This window comes from Coffea eugenioides, chromosome 10 (genome assembly GCF_003713205.1).
Source record: "Coffea eugenioides isolate CCC68of chromosome 10, Ceug_1.0, whole genome shotgun sequence".
NCBI classification, from domain to species: domain Eukaryota; kingdom Viridiplantae; phylum Streptophyta; class Magnoliopsida; order Gentianales; family Rubiaceae; genus Coffea; species Coffea eugenioides.
In genome coordinates this window covers 848913-865149 of record NC_040044.1, presented here as the reverse complement: position 1 = coordinate 865149, position 16237 = coordinate 848913, and the positions used below count along the sequence as shown (strand labels likewise).

Below are 16237 nucleotides of genomic sequence, written 5' to 3'. Positions count from 1 at the left end.
GTCCTAAGAGTAATCATGAATCAAATCCAGTATTGCATCTTCAAGACTAAAACACATGAAATTCTTACTTATTATTTCAAAGTCAGAAAAGATTAAAAAAAAAAAAAAAAAAAAAAAAAAAAAAATCCTGCACGCAGAAAGAGAATTCAAGCAGCACAAATGGCAAATGGGAGGGAAACAATGATACAGCAAGAGAACAAATTATGAACATCAGCTTTTCATTACTCCAAAAATGAAATGAATAACGAACACTAAAGTAAATCTGAGCCAGCCACCACCAATCCACCATCTGATAATCAAAAATTGCACCTCCGAAGTTACAATTTGACAGTTAGCTCTCAAGTCATTGCCGCGTATACTAGTGTAGTAACCAATCTATGTCAACTTTATACATACAGGTTGCCAAGCGCACAAGAAAATGGTTTTATTTCATCAAAAACAAGACTAGGAACCACCTGCACCCGGTTGCTGGCAAGAAAAAGCAGGAAGCCTTTTCAGAAAACGAAGCATCATGTCAGCAGTAAAGGTAGCATTGTAGCTTAAGAGACACCATCCTTCAATTTGAATTAGAGTCAAAATCCACTATTATCATCTTTGTGTATCTTCAAAAAAATGCTGCCACATGAAATAAAAGTCAGCGAAATGGTCAGGCAGTAAACTAAATAGTTGCCAAATAAATCAACAGCATGCCCCCATTTGAGCAGTAAATTAAGCACAAAACCAACAAATCAAGTCTGCACGCACAAAATTTAGAAATATTATCTTGTAAACTTCATCACAAGATAAAATTTCTTTATCCACACAATCAAAATGTCTTTCATTATATACAAGAATACAGCAGTTGTACTGCAGGCAGTCCACGACTGGCAACAAATGAAAATTGAATATAAAAAACCTGAGGCCTATATGTATCGGAAGAAAATATGAACATAGATATTGATCGTGTCCCTTGTGTCATGAAAATTTAAGCAGTTCAGAAAGAGAAATGCAGCCATGCGTCCAGAAATTGCATGTCAAAATCATATATCTCAAAGCCCAAGGGCTTGAACTCACTAAAGAAAATGATTACAGATAAGACATCTTTCATATTTTACCGAAACCAGCTCTGCAAAATAATTTACCATTTGGCTGGCAATGACCAACTCACCGAAAGTACCAAATACTGGATTTGACTACTAAGTGCCCCAAGAGTTACCTTTAAAAAATACATCTAGACTTTATATTCCTCAACATGCATCCACTTCGTAGATGACCACTTGTTACCTCTAATCACAGGGCAACCACCTGCATTAAAGTGAGAAAAGAAATCAAATCCTAATTACTTCCTCGTGTGAAGGAATCTGGATATAAAATTAACAAGACACTCTTTGAAAAATCAACATGATATCAACTGATACAACCACAAAGTGGATATTTGCATCAGTCTTTAATATGAGAATTTTATCCAATTTTACCACGTGGCTTTCAGCTTTCTTTTGGCTGTCTCTTATCTGGTTATACCTTCTTTCTTTGTGCAGCCATGGAAGAGGTTGGGAAAGAAGTGGGGAGAGGGGGTGAGTGGAAAATCTGCTTGAGGGAGGAACTTTACCATGCAAACTTGATGGATCCAAAGTGGCATCTGGTCTCATACTCCAGAAAAGCAAAGCAGCACCCATTTTCGGTTTCACAGAAAGTCCCCTTTTTGCACATTCTGACATCTCATTCCACCCTGGAGCGGTGCTAAAATTCCCTGTTGAAGCAGGAAAAACTGTCTCTCCACCTTCTTCGACATCTGATCTGCACGTCACAGAAAAGAAAAACCCAAAACTTTATCAGGTAGTGAATAGAATTTCACAAGGAACTAATCTTAATGCAAGTTAGCACAATGTTTTAACAGCTATGCTGGGATCCAATTTGTAGACAAAAGATATACAACTCACAGATACATCAAAAGTGTAGCTATACGTTGGCCGCCATTTTTTGTGTTGTATTTGTCAAGGAAGTAATCATAGTGAGGTTCATACTTTTGCCCAACTTCATAGTGAAGAACTTGAAGGCCTTCTCCATGGTCTGTAACAAGTCTCAGTTTAGTCAGAAAGCACCCAAAAAAAAAAAAATCTAGGAGAGTACAACGTCAAACGAACCATATCAGCTGAGAGATAACAAGCAAAATATTCAAATCTACAAGGGTACCTCATATTTTTCTACAACGAAGGTATCATCAAACGTCAGTCAGGCGATGCCTGCACTAGTAATATAGAATTCGATGAACACTACTCAGGGCATTAAAGACATTCTTTCTATCAAAATGACTATTACAGTCATATTTTAGGTTTATAGCAAACCACAAACTACAACAGCATCATCATGTGTTTGGTAGATACATAGCTCAAGCAGCACGTAACTGGACAAGTTTGTCGCTAAAATGAAGGTATCATCAAACGTCAGTCAGGCGATGCCTGCACTAGTAACACATAGAATTCGATGAACACTACTCACGGCATTAAAGACATTCTTTCTATCAAAATGACTATTACAGTCATATTTTAGGTTTATAGCAAACCACAAACTACAACAGCATCATCATGTGTTTGGTAGATACATAGCTCAAGCAGCACATAACTGAACAAGTTTGTCGATAAAATTATGCAGAATTCATCATCAACAATATTCACTTTATGACATCCAATTTAATTCCATTGATGGAATTTGCACATGACAGCAAGAAAGAAACATCTAAGAAAGGGACAGTAGGATGAAAAAGAAACAATGGAAAGACCTCTGATAGAAATGACAGAGTCTGAAGAAGGATGAGATGTAATTTAAGTTTATTTTTTCAATATCATATGTCTTTTGACTAATGTGCTTCTTTTGGGAACCATTGGGTCTTTACATGTGCCCAACTGGTCTATCTTAACTACGTGAGTGGAAGCATCAGCTGTAGTCATTCACGATGTGGCATCCACAATGTCAGCATTACCTTTTAATCTATAATTAGTGCAACAGATAAGCAGTTGTCCAAATTTAACATAACATATAGGAGATAGAATTAACTCTACTATCTATCTTTTATCTCAGAACTTAATCACAAAAGCAATCTTGAAAAACTCAGCAGAACAAGAGAATAATGCAAGTTGCTTCATTTCCATTGTAACATACTACAGCCAGGTCACATGTCAGAACAACTTCTGTCAGCTAAGTGCGAGTACAAGTCAATAATTCACGTCACTTCTGTAAGATTAGGAAATTGTAATGAAGAGGAACTCATAGAACTAGAAATTTAACATTCTCTAAGAATAGCAAATCAGAGACTTTAGGTAAATACGATCTGAACATTGTGTAGTATCACAGACATGAAAATGTCATCTCCATGCTACCAGGTTATAACTTGTACAAACTTCATGCTGTGCTTATATTGAACCTCCACGTTAAATGATAATTAAATTCCAAGTATCAAAGCAAAAACTCTACGGACTTACTATCAACTAGAAAGGAGATTACAGGAGAGCACATAGATAAGAACATATTAATTATTATAACAGCAGGCACTGCAGCAGTGAGGACAAGTTTTATGAATGGCTCTTTAACTGTCATACCTACAGGAATGAAGGTGTAGTCTGCTATCCTTTTCTCGATGTTTCTGATGACTTTATCCCCTCCCCTCCTCATAAACATTCCAGAACTTGTACGCACCCTGCAATAAGACATTATTACCTCCATAGTATAGGTGGATCATTAGAAAAAAGACAAAAGTAATGAAGAATGAAGAGTTCAATTTTCACCTATTTAGTGAAAGCAAGAAACCATGTGGAAATGGAGCAGTACAAACCTGCTATCTTTACTCTGACCAGTTTTGCTATCCACGACTGTTGATTTAACCATGTGAGGTCTGGCAAGATCAATTAGATACTCGCATTCTTCCTTAGACTGTGAAAACGAGAAACAGAGCCAACATTTTCAAAAACAATATATATAATTCATAATTTCAACACATTTTCTCTCAGATAGCACAAAATTACAACAAACATGATATTTTCTGAAATTTCATTCTGCAAACGCTTTTAGATAGCTCATACCACGTTATAGATACATTTGATATTCAAAGAAAGATGAAAAAACAAAAAAAAATCTTTTCTTTTTTGGCAAGAGAAGTCTATAAATGAACCAATACTAATCTAAGTTCTCGTCTTAATGCAAAATAATGTGTAAAAGGGAAAAAGAATGAAGCAGTGGGTGAGAACTGATGTATCTCTGATGCAATTCACATAGAAACGGAAAAGGAAGGGGGGAAAAAAGAAATATTACCAAGAAATTGTGATAAATAAAAGCCCTAGGCTCCCAAGAGAGCACCTCCGTCCATTGTTCGCCTCTTTTCCCCAAGCCTTCTCCCTCACCGCTGCATATTTTATTTATTTTTTGGAGGAAAAAGAAAAGGAGAGGGAAAATAAGAACATAGCAGTGTAAATGCAGTAGGAATAGAACAAAAAAGTTTCATTTTTGCTAAAGGAAACGAGCAAAAGAAAAGGAGAGAAGCAAAGTCTAACATGTCGAGAGCGACGCGCTTGAACTTGATGCGGTCATAGACAGGGTAGGGTCCATCGTCGGAGCCGAGAGGGAGAGAAAAAATGCCGAGAGCCAGAAGCATTAATAGCACGATTGTTAACATTAGAAGCATCGAAAGAACCAACGCCACCGTCGACGTCCGTTTCCCTGGATGCTGCTGCCGACTAAATCTTCCTTTCGCCATTGTCGTCAATAAACCCTGCGATTTTCAGAAGGAAGCCAAAAGGGTTAGGGAATGCAATTCTGCTGGCTCGACTGTACAGTTTTGGATTGGTTTAGCCTAACCGATCACGGGAAGAAAATTTCGTAAAATCTTTAGATAATGTTTCTGATGACCAGGGAAGTAATATTATTATTATACGGGAAGAAAATTTAGGAGGGAAGTAATATACGGGGACGACGACTGATCCACGGTTTACAACAGTTTGCTGCCAGAATTCAAATGGCAGATGGGTTTTACGTGGACCTTGTGGAGTAACAGTCCTACAATAATATTATTGTATTGTATTCAATGCCAGAAGAGGTGGAAAGTGGGAAGAGAAGAAAGGCAGCCAAATTGTGACTTCTGCCAAGAAGACGAGAATGTCCATTGAATTCGTAGATTTTACGAGGTTCATGTATTAAAATGCCGTCACTTTCTGCAACTTTTCTGCTGTTGTATTACCCCGGCTCGCAAATATTCCACCACTCCTATTACTCCTGTACGCTGTGGGCAACACCGGCCCCCGGTTTGGGATGGAAGACTGCTGAAATTTGACTTTAGAAATCGGAATCAGCGCAAAGAAACAGTGACTTGCTTACTGCTTTAGGCTTAGTTTGGGTGTCTAGGGTAGAAAAGAAAGAAGGAAAAACTTAATAAGTTATTGCACGTCGTTTAAAAATTAGTGGAATGATTTTGAATATAGAAGTCATTAAATATTTGTTTAAGATCATTTTAAGAATAAAATAAGCATTTTCTAAAAATTTGACAAGCTTCCTCAAAGTTTCTTCCCATTTTCATCCAATTTAGGAGAAAAAATTTTGGCTGCTGTTTATTCTCCTAAATCCTCCTATTTCCTTTCTTTTCTTTTTTATTAAAAACTAACAAACAAATTTCTTTTCTGTCCAAATTCTCAACTCCCAAACGAAGCCTTAATCTCGAGGAAACTTATGACCATTTTTGGTGGCCCTCAAACTTTAAAAAAGGTCCCGCTAGCTTCAGCTGAAGGACCTCAATCATACAAACTTCACACGAACAGAAATCAGGAAGAGGGGAGTTTCTGAAAACTGCTAGCAGTGCATCCAAACTAATTGGCATTCTGATAACTGTCACTATGTGCAGAAAATAGAAGGACCCCAAAAAAAAAAAAAACAAAAAGACAAGGATCCGGCATTTGTTCCTATGTATCAAACATATTCTCTGTACATGAACTATTGGAGAGCGCATAATTTGCCCTTCCTTTTTCTCTTCTTCTTGTGTCAAAACTGCATCGTTGCTGCAGGCTGTTGCTTCTTTGCTGATCTGCTGAAACCAGAATATTAACATAAATCTGCATTTGCAAATCAAGATCCCGAAGTTACTTTTTCAGTACCACAACATCCCAAGTCGAAACTACTTCGATATTTTAAACGCAACCCGTGGGAGGGGAAAAGGCTAGTTTTTCACCTAAAAAAAGAGCCTGGCACGCCCCGGTTTACTCAATTACAAGATTGGTTACCGGAGGAACATTACAATAGTATTGTTCTGAGTGAAAGAGGGGTGACAGGGATGGAAGAAGAGGACTAACACAACGCTTACAGAAAGGAGCTGATAGGCGTCCAAGCTCAAAATTGAGATGAGAAGGGGTTAGAATATTGAATGCATAAACAAAAAAAAAGAGCACTCATCAACTTTATAGTATGGTAGATGTGCAACTCCTTGCTCTCTGATTAGGTCATTGCTCATCCGTTGTCACCCTTGACATCATGGAATTCTTAGCAGCCAATCACCGCAACCTTCAAAAGGGTTTTTCTTTAAGTCTGGTGTAGACATAGCTTTTGTTTACCATTGCAATGCCAATCACGGTGGTCAACCTGATACAAAACAGAATAAGGTACTTGCCTGAGGGAAAGCATTATATCAGAGGACAGCTACAGATTCACATATGAGACATACTAAACATGAATACAACCATGCATGCATGACTTAAGTTACCTTATACACCCGACAATTTACATTATGCAGCAGTACCATCTAGAAAGAGATTTAGCATTTGAACTCTGTTCACCATGTATAAGATGTACATCATACACAAAGTTTTTGGCTCTCGACAGGAGATCATGTCATTGAAAAATTCTTTACATTGCTACAGGAAGCAAGTCTAAGAATCTAAGACAAAGTGAAATAAGAAGCTTCAGATTGTCCCGAACTGAAACGGCAGCCCACTCTGTATATTGTTACAGTCAACTCATGAAAACACTAGCAATCACATTCTAGGCTCTCATTCGCTATTGTCAAACATGAGGACCAGAAGAATCAGAGTTCCTACGTCTGTTGCCCTCATTGTCGGGTTACAAATTCCATCTTGTACAACAAAGAGCCTCAACAGCTAATCAATAATAATTTTGTGGCCAAATCATCACTTTATTCATGAATTCCAAAAAATCACGAGGTCATCGTCCACCCTTTCAGGCAGCTGAAAATGTGCATATCAACCTCACATGTTATTATGATACCAGGATTCAAACTTTACGCTCTTAATACAGCAAAATCTTAATTTGTATTTGAAACCACCAAGCCACTGACTGGATATAAAACAAACCAGAAAATAATAACTTAGAAGATGAAATTGATTTGCGATTCCTCTGTTGGTATGCTTAGAAAGGAAGGGACAGAACCAAAGCCGAGACCTACTGCCTGTACAACAGATATGAGTTTATGACTGAATGATATATGCTTCTCCCGCATATCTCACAGCTCAGCTTCAACAGAACTATATTCCTTGAATCTTGTATGGCATAATATCATAGTCATTAACGACCTCTGTATATCAATCACTTGCACTTCACACAACAACGGATGATATTTCCTATAAAGATCCATATTACCTGTGTACATTTTTAACTAAAAGTCTTCCTCTTTGAAATATACCTAAAGAGCTCAATTGAAAACAGAGTGCAGTGCTGAAAATTAGCAATTCAGAGTAATCAGCATACCAGACAAAGCTCACATTACAAGCAAAGTTGTGACGACTGATTGGCCATATGCAGAAATGAACTGACTATTTCAGAGAAGAAAATTCAGAACCAACTATATCTATGATAATTGGGTCTTTCAGGTGAACCATTTCTTATCTCCGGAAAGAGCAGTTAAAAAACAAATACACAAGTCATATCAAAATCCCAATTTTTCTAGGGCTTATACGAGTGCCTACAATAATAAAATATAAACAAGAAGATTGAAATTAACATCTCCGTCAATTGAATTAAAAAAAAAAATTGAGTATTTATTGAAAATTGAACAATGCCTTTACCCAAAGTCATCGGGGACCAGTAGAATCGTTTCGTTCTTTTTCAATCTGCTGCTTCTGTTTCTCCACAAGCTTATCAAGCGCGGCTTGGACGGCATCACGACCACCAATTAGTAACCGGGTGATAATTTCCGGATCTTTTTCGAAACGGGCCTCCTCGAACTCTTTCCGGGCATTCTCTCTAAGAACATCCCGCCAGAGAACGCCCCGGGAGTCCGGCCACATGAAGAAACGGCTGGCCCGGATGATGTCTCGGTAGAGACTCAGCGCCTCGCGACGGGTGCTGGTGAGTCGTTGGCGAGTCAAGAGCTCGTTTTCGTCATCATCCAAGCTGTTTTCTTTCTTCACCACGTGTCTGTCCAATAGCTCCTCCACCGTGTCTGGGCCATGGTGCAATAAACGGAGATGGCTGTTGGGCTGGTGAGAACGTAGATGGGTTAGGATGAGCGCTCGATAAGCGTGAAGCTTGCTTGACATTTTTTTGGGAATTTTTTGCAGGCGTGATATCAGTCTTTTGATTTCACCATGAGAGAGCCATCAAGCTTTTACAACAATTTTCATGTCCCCTCTTGGGGCAGGGTTGCAAATGAGCGAGGGCTTTGCCTCACCAAACCGAATCTTGTTTCATAGAGATGGAACTCGAGCCCAAGCTGAACAAGCTTAAAATGTAAAATTCAATCTTGAACTCGGTTTAAATTCGAGTCCAATTCAAACTTGAGTTTAAGTTTAAAAAAATAAAAATATAATTATTTTATTTTTTTAAAATGAACAAAATAATAAATTTTTAACAAATAATAAAATATTAAATATATATATAATTTTATTATTAATATATATATATATATATATATATATAATCAAATCGACTCGCGAGCTAACGAGCTAAATATTTTTAAACTTAAGTTCGAAATCGAATTTGATTTAATTAGTTCGAACTCTAGCTACTCATGATCGACTCGCGAATAGTTCGATTCGTTTGCAATCTTATTTGGAGCTCTGATAAACATATATTAGTATCTGAATTTTCTTACATTAAATTAGCACTAAATTTTGTTTCATTTGGGTATATACGTAGTAATGTATAATACTGATTTAAACTGATAAATATTTGAGGATATATATATATAATCAAATCAACTCGCGAGCTAACGAGCTAAATATTTTTAAACTTAAGTTCGAAATCGAATTTGATTTAATTAGTTCGAACTCTAGCTACTCACGATCGACTCGCGAATAGTTCGATTCGTTTGCAATCTTATTTGGAGCTCTGATAAACATATATTAGTATCTGAATTTTCTTACATTAAATTAGCACTAAATTTTGTTTCATTTGGGTATATACGCAGTAATGTATAATACTGATTTAAACTGATAAATATTTGAGGATATATATATATAATCAAATCGACTCGCGAGCTAACGAGCTAAATATTTTTAAACTTAAGTTCGAAATCGAATTTGATTTAATTAGTTCGAACTCTAGCTACTCACGATCGACTCGCGAATAGTTCGATTCGTTTGCAATCTTATTTGGAGCTCTGATAAACATATATTAGTATCTGAATTTTCTTACATTAAATTAGCACTAAATTTTGTTTCATTTGGGTATATACGTAGTAATGTATAATACTGATTTAAACTGATAAATATTTGAGGATATATATATATAATCAAATCAACTCGCGAGCTAACGAGCTAAATATTTTTAAACTTAAGTTCGAAATCGAATTTGATTTAATTAGTTCGAACTCTAGCTACTCACGATCGACTCGCGAATAGTTCGATTCGTTTGCAATCTTATTTGGAGCTCTGATAAACATATATTAGTATCTGAATTTTCTTACATTAAATTAGCACTAAATTTTGTTTCATTTGGGTATACACGCAGTAATGTATAATACTGATTTAAACTGATAAATATTTGAGGTTGATTAAATTTATTGAGTTTGATTTTACTAAGTTTATATAGCTTGTTTGAATTTTAGCTTGATTAAATGACCTTTTTTTTATCAAAATCTAAGTGCAATTCAAGCATGAAAAATCTTGCAGTCTTAGCTTAAAGATTCGTTTTCTATCTACTATTATTGAGTCGAGTAAATAATAATAATAATAATAGCAATAAACTATAAAAAGAGAAGTATCATTTTGGTTTGTTGACCAACCAATTAGCAAAGGAGCTTATACAATTATACTAATTTGAGCTTGTTTTGAATATAGGATAGGCTAGGTTCCAATTTCAGCCCTGAAAACGCCTAATACATTCAGTATCGTTTCAAAAAATGGAAGTTTTTTTTTTTGTTATTTTGTCGAGTCCAAAGTTTATGAAAAGAAAGCTTTCAATTTCCAAAATTAAAAACAGAAAATAAAAAAAATCGAGATCTTTTGGATTGTCAAATTTCCGATGATATGCAGTAGAATGTGGCGGGATTGCATGTTTCCTTCTTATAGTCGTGAGCATTGTGTAATCTTTTGGAATGCATTCAAGCCTCTGAACATCAATGGAAGTTTGTCCATCCTGGACACATTTGTGTGGTGTTGGCGTTGGGTTACCATCTCCCACTAACTGATAATAAAATGATTGAAAGAAGAGGGCGGGCTATAACAGGAGAGATGCTGAATTTTCTTTTTCAAATGTTACAAACCCTAGTGGCAGAAATGAATGATGATTTTAAAGAGTATATGAAGATGAGAATTAAAAATAAAAAAGATTATTTAGAAGATGAAGGTTTAGAAAAAGATCAGATTTGATCAGTTCTGTTTTCTTGAAATAACTATTGCTACCACGTAGTATATAACACTCGCAATGGGAGAAAAGGATCTGAAAAAGTTCCAAGGGGAGAAATGTATACCATGGCACAACCACCGAGATTGTTCGAAGTACGATATCCAGCATCAAAGAATCGGTCAGAGACCTAACATGTCATTGCATAGTACTAATTGACTTTGACAATTTCTGCCAAAACTAATTAAGCTTTGACATCCAGCATCAAGAAATGAAATGGGCCTACAATCTGCAAAAGCTTTTACTAAGATGTCTTTCATCTGAGGAAGAGGAGCATACCTATCAATTGTGACTTATCTGTCTAAAGGATGTGACAGGAAGGAGAAGATGATGAGCCTTCAAGATAATGGTGACAATTCCCCATAGAACACATCAGGAAAGTACAAAGCACATAGCTTGCATACATTAGCCACGGCCTTGCATATCGAGCGTCTCATCCAGTCCTTTCAATCTTTGCAATCCATCGCTAATCAAAAACCGAATTTTCTGTTTGTCATTGCAATTCCTGTTGGTTTCCAGCTCTTGTCTAATGATATCCCTCAATTCAGCTGCAACCAAAAAGGAGGAGACAATGCCAAATTGCCATGAGTCCCGGATCAATTAAAAACAAGAGGGTTCCTAGTCTTACAGTTTAGTATCGATGGAAAACAGAGCATGCCAACCCGAGTGAGTTTAGTTGCACAACCCACATAATTGCCTGATAGATTAAAGAAATTTGAAAACCGTCATCACTGAAAAGCGAGCAAAACAAAACAATAAGCAGCACGAGGACCAGCTGTAATTGAATCAACTGTTCAACTCAAAACTCTCAGGACTTGAAAATAAATCAAAAGACGATCTTAGAAAAAGAAAATCAGAGCATGCCAATCCCGAAATGTGAGTTTAGAGCAAAGAACAACTAACCACACTAAATTGACCTGCCAAAACTAATTAAGATTAAATGAAATTTGAAAACATCGTCAATCACTTGAAGCGAGCAAAGTACAAAGCACAATATTAGCCAGCAGCGAGGATCGCGAATGGCAATTCCTGTTGGTTTCCATAATGATTCAGCTCAGACAATGCCAAATTGCCATGAGTCCCGGATCAATTAAAAACAAGAGGGTTCCTAGTCTTACAGTTTAGTATCTTGACCCGAGTGAAGTTGCACAACCCACATAATTGCCAAATCACAGCGAGATCAGAATGTAAATTTTTTTTTTTTAAAAAAAGGGGGAAAAAAACATTCTTTCAGCAATTGGTGCATAGTAAATGCTCACATTCTCAGAGATGATGCTTAGAACGAGGGAAACTGGGTTATTCAGCCCAGGAAACAAATCTCCAACACCAGAAAGACCAAAATAAATAAATAAAAAAGAGAAAACTAAAAGGTTATATGAAAACCATGATAATTTTTTACAGAAGGTTCACCTCTAGAGTCAACGGGAGCTCTGCGAATGGTCCTGAGAGCTTGTCGATAAAGCCTCAGCACACGAGCTCGGAGAAGGAAGTCCCGCAAATCCAGCGGCAACCCCACCGCCATCACCGAATTCCTCTCCACCACTTACACCCAATTCCTTTTCCTTTCCGGTTAGAACTACAGTACAACCGCAAGAAGTCGATGCATCTGAACTTGATAATTGATTTTATTGCGACGTTCCACAAAACATACTGCTTAAAGAAGCAGAAGCGTGGATTGTAGGGTTGGTTTCAATGTAAAAGATGAATTACAGAAATCTACAAAATTCTGAAGGAAGATTAGGGTGATACTAAGGACCAGCATAAATGGGCTAATACTCTTTCCCTCCAGTTTCATCTGCTCATCGGCTTCCGCTACCCAATTACGCATTCTTTTGCGTGGGGAAGGAGAGGCACGCTGCTTAGGGGGCGATCAACCATTCAATTGGACCTAGGACCCTCGTCAACAAGGCAACCGCAGGCCAAAACTTGGGATACGGTCATGTGTCGAGTCCAAGAGGGGAACCACAGGCCCAAACGTGGAATATGGACATGGTCATGAGTCATCCATAACCTTAGTTAGGAGAGTTAGGATCATCCACATATAATGTCAGCTGAATTGTATTGATATAAAATTCGCCTATAAACGTGTGGGGCAAAAGCGGCAGAAATATAATATGTGCCACGGGGGAAATTTATTCTGACTTAACATTTTGAATGAGTTTAGTGACAAATTTTATCAGACCATGACTTTTCAATATTGTCTTTTCTTGTAACGAAAGACAAGTAAGACCACCAAAATGAATCCTTGGAATAGAGAACCCAAGAAATGGTTGCGTAAAAGGTTTTCTGCAGTCTACATTTGACAACCGAACCGCAGAAGAGGGGTGCGACTTTCCCAGCTACATGCTTATTTTGAAAACTTCCGGAGTACATCATAAATAAAGAGACGTACATATGCTAATATATGAAATTGTTCATATCCAATTCCCAGCCACAACCACGTACGGGATGCTCTTTGAATTTTTCCATGTTACCGAATCTTGCTTTCTTCCGTTGCACGTAAAAGATTTTGATAGGAAAAAAGACCATCTATCTCTTTGTTGAATGCCTATCCTCATTCTTGCAATGGCGCTGTCTTCTGGACCAGAGACGGCTGCCGCCTTAATTTGCAGCTACATCCTCCCGACCACCTCATCCTGCTATAGTGCTATGTGTGGTGCGGGTCTTATTCATGCCGTCTGATTTAGCAGCTTTATTCACAGTTCACATAGGAGTACTGATTTTACTTTCCTTTGTCACAAGATTTTCAAGGTTTATCTCTCTTTCAAGCCGGCAAAGTTTACAATTTGCTCCTTACATGGTGTTAAATATAATCCGGCAGCGTGCAATCTTGACTTGTTGTTTTGACGAGTACTACTAGCTGCCTGATACTTTTATACCGTCGCAGGATATACGTTGCAAGTATAATCCCAGTGGGAAATATAAGCAAAGAAAGGTCAGTGGATGAGTTAACGCGTAAGCAACGATTAGGTAGGTGTAATTTCCAATACTAGTATATAGGTTGGTGGTTATTTTTATGTTTCGAGACCTTAAAATTGCAATATCGTCACTGTAAATATTTATAAAAGAATTACATCACACGGTACAAGAAAACAAAAACACTCCAAAGTACATGATGCATGCATGGGAATCCTTGACGATGCGCTTGGCACTCACTAATTTCTCATCAAAACCTTTTTCTTCCTTTCTTTTTTGTTTTTTTAAGATCTTCATTTTCACCTCCCACACAAATCCAAATAATTTGCTAGGAAAACAGATGCACTCATCATGCACTCATCTTTTTACGTGATTGGCCCAAAACTTCAACAATCCTTTTTTCGCTGTATTCATGCTCTTGTAATTCCTCTCGAGATTAATAGGGCCCGACAAGTCAATATAGCGTGGCTAATGCAGTTGTTTTACTGAAGCTTTTGTCGTGCGCCGTTGTTATAACATTCATGGAAGGGTTAATTTCACTCTGTACTTTTTTACTATATATCTGAATTCTCATTTTGGTCCCGAAACTTCAAGATGGGACATTTTAGTATCTAAATTATAAAATTTGTCATACTTTAGTCCTTAAAGTATAGAGTTTGTCCATTTTAGTTTCTAAAGTATAAAATTTGTCCTAATTTAATCCTTAAAATATACCCATTTAGGCATAAATCTGTCTCATTTCATGAGTGATGTTACTTGAGTGAGACAATTTTACAGTTTAAGGACTCAAATGTCCGATTTTAAAGTTTAAGGACTAAAGTAAAAATTTGAGTATAGTTGAAGGATAAAAATGGAATTTAACTTTTTTTTGGAACTAAATAATAAGTTTGATTGCATGCCGGTATGATTCGAAACAGGTAGCAATTTGTGACACTTGGTCAACAACACGAGCACATAGACTAAGTGCAAGATTTAAAAAAAAATAAAAAAATCTCACTTAGCATGCCATGTTATAATTGTTCCAACTGCAGTATACGGTCCTGTTATCTCAACCCAATTTTTTTTTTTTTTTAAAAAAAAAGGAAAATAAAATAAAATAAAATAAAAGGAAAGGAAGGAAAATACATGGTCTTACTAGTAGTCACTAGTCAGTCGTGGACTGAGCCTGGTTTTTAGGACCTTTGAATGAAGATTTAGTTTGTGGTACGCAGGAAAATGAAATACGTATCAAAGTTAGCTGAAAATTAAATGCTGGTGGGCGTTGTAGGTTTGCTAAGTCATTTGATCCCTTCCTTTGACCAAACGACGCTTATTTTTCACCAATTGAAAGGGTCTCTATTATCAATCAATAATGTCTTCTTGTATATCTTTGCTCTCCTGGTAAGTGATAACCCTCCATATAAATACACAGCGGAACAAAAGCACAAACATACAAAGTCAGGCTTGGATTTTGCTGATCAATCTTGCAATGGAGAAGCCTGCAATAGCCAAGTCCAAAATCAAGTTCTTGATGTTATTACCAAAAGCAGCAGCTGCAGCTGCTAAGTTACCGAGCCACCCCTTCAGTCCAGGGAAGGTAAATGCGAACAAGCTGAAATCCCACCAGAACAAAGGATTCTCCGGTCCAATTACATCAGTAGTATTGGAAGAAGCTAGAAACAAATCAAAGAATTCCACTTTTGATGCGAAAGAACCAACTTCACCAAAGATTTCATGCATGGGCCAAATCAAGCACAAGAAGAAGATTTCCTCCAAAAAGAAGAATGCTGCTAGTATGTCCCTGCCTAAAGAAGTAATTTACAATCCCTATTCATCCTTCCATGCTTACTCGAGAAACAAGCCATCAGCAATGGAGCAGAAGAAGAAAAAGTCGGCTTCTGGGAATATCTTTAACAGGGGGAAACCGGGAAGAAAATCTGATGCTTCATATGAACGGTCTAAAAAACTTCCCGATAGAGCACCTAGTCTGAGCCATATGAAGAGGTTTGCAAGTGGCCGGGATTCTTTTGCTAGTTTTGACTGGACATCGGTACAGGTTGCTCCAGAGGAGCCGGATAACAGACGGTGTTATTCAGATGAAGAGAAAAGAGATAGCAGTGAAGAAGAACAAGAAGATGAAGTTATTATTCCTTTCTCTGCACCAATCCTCTTAGGTGAAGTTGGAGCAGCTGTCTTGCCTCTGGAGCCAAGAAAAGAAATTAATCTGTGGAAAAGAAGAACCATGGCTCAACCTAAGCCCCTTCAACTAAATACCTGGTGACACCATGTTGATGGATTTTGTTTTAGTTTCCTTCCCTTTTTCCTGATATTTGATCTGTTGGTTCGTTGTTGTGAATTCCTTGTAGAGGTTTAAACATCTCCTACAAGAATTCTATCGTAGATTGTGAATGTAAATATATAGAATTATCGAAGAGGACATCTTGAATTACTAAAACAAAATGCTCAGTTCATCTTACATGTTTTACGTGTGAAATGAGCATAATTCAAAATTTCTTCCACGCACGCAGGT

General features: G+C 37.1%; 4 protein-coding genes across 6 annotated transcripts; 1 reads left to right on the top strand and 3 right to left on the bottom strand.

Moving 5' to 3' along the window:
• Window positions 1–199: 199 nt before the first annotated feature.
• Window positions 200–5160, bottom strand: LOC113749514 (probable prolyl 4-hydroxylase 3). Its single transcript, XM_027293272.1, has 8 exons — window positions 4524–5160; window positions 4285–4375; window positions 3809–3906; window positions 3576–3673; window positions 1920–2049; window positions 1589–1776; window positions 1196–1284; window positions 200–615 (listed from the first exon to the last, which is right to left on the bottom strand). The coding sequence occupies exons 1-7, from the start codon at window positions 4724–4726 to the stop codon at window positions 1211–1213; spliced, it is 882 nt and encodes a 293-aa protein (XP_027149073.1). The 5' UTR covers window positions 4727–5160; the 3' UTR covers window positions 200–615; window positions 1196–1210.
• Window positions 5161–5679: 519 nt separating this feature from the next.
• LOC113748700 lies at window positions 5680–8637 on the bottom strand. Of its 3 annotated transcripts, XR_003464449.1 has the most exons (3): window positions 8034–8637; window positions 6413–6594; window positions 5680–6071 (listed from the first exon to the last, which is right to left on the bottom strand). XR_003464449.1 is itself a non-coding variant. In XM_027292233.1 (2 exons), exon 1 carries the CDS (start codon window positions 8505–8507, stop codon window positions 8040–8042), a length of 468 nt encoding a protein of 155 aa, XP_027148034.1. In that variant the 5' UTR covers window positions 8508–8637; the 3' UTR covers window positions 5680–6594; window positions 8034–8039. The 3 variants fall into 3 exon arrangements, 2 of the variants coding, with proteins under 2 accessions (XP_027148034.1, XP_027148035.1); XM_027292233.1 differs by having other exon boundaries at window positions 5680–6594; XM_027292234.1 differs by lacking the exons at window positions 5680–6071; window positions 6413–6594 and adding an exon at window positions 6623–7196.
• A 2212-nt stretch (window positions 8638–10849) lies between these two features.
• On the bottom strand, window positions 10850–12640 carry LOC113749684. Its single transcript, XM_027293508.1, has 2 exons — window positions 12223–12640; window positions 10850–11360 (listed from the first exon to the last, which is right to left on the bottom strand). The coding sequence occupies exons 1-2, from the start codon at window positions 12332–12334 to the stop codon at window positions 11218–11220; spliced, it is 255 nt and encodes an 84-aa protein (XP_027149309.1). The 5' UTR covers window positions 12335–12640; the 3' UTR covers window positions 10850–11217.
• A 2484-nt stretch (window positions 12641–15124) lies between these two features.
• On the top strand, window positions 15125–16164 carry LOC113750018 (uncharacterized protein At1g76070). The gene has a single exon (XM_027293923.1). It carries the CDS (start codon window positions 15197–15199, stop codon window positions 15986–15988), a length of 792 nt encoding a protein of 263 aa, XP_027149724.1. The 5' UTR covers window positions 15125–15196; the 3' UTR covers window positions 15989–16164.
• Window positions 16165–16237: the final 73 nt, after the last annotated feature.

Excerpts from the sequence above, each read along its gene's own strand:
- LOC113749514 (XM_027293272.1), bottom strand. The coding sequence starts at position 4,726 with ATGGCGAAAGGAAGATTTAGTCGGCAGCAGCATCCAGGGAAACGGACG. Across the intron at positions 4,376-4,523 it reads AAGCGCGTCGCTCTCGACAT|CGGTGAGGGAGAAGGCTTGG; the intron begins GTTAGACTTTGC and ends TAAAATATGCAG. Across the intron at positions 2,050-3,575 it reads CTACACCTTCATTCCTGTAG|ACCATGGAGAAGGCCTTCAA; the intron begins GTATGACAGTTA and ends GACTTGTTACAG.
- LOC113748700 (XM_027292233.1), bottom strand. The coding sequence starts at position 8,507 with ATGTCAAGCAAGCTTCACGCTTATCGAGCGCTCATCCTAACCCATCTA.
- LOC113749684 (XM_027293508.1), bottom strand. The coding sequence starts at position 12,334 with ATGGCGGTGGGGTTGCCGCTGGATTTGCGGGACTTCCTTCTCCGAGCT. Across the intron at positions 11,361-12,222 it reads AGCTCCCGTTGACTCTAGAG|CTGAATTGAGGGATATCATT; the intron begins GTGAACCTTCTG and ends TTTTGGTTGCAG.
- LOC113750018 (XM_027293923.1), top strand. The coding sequence starts at position 15,197 with ATGGAGAAGCCTGCAATAGCCAAGTCCAAAATCAAGTTCTTGATGTTA.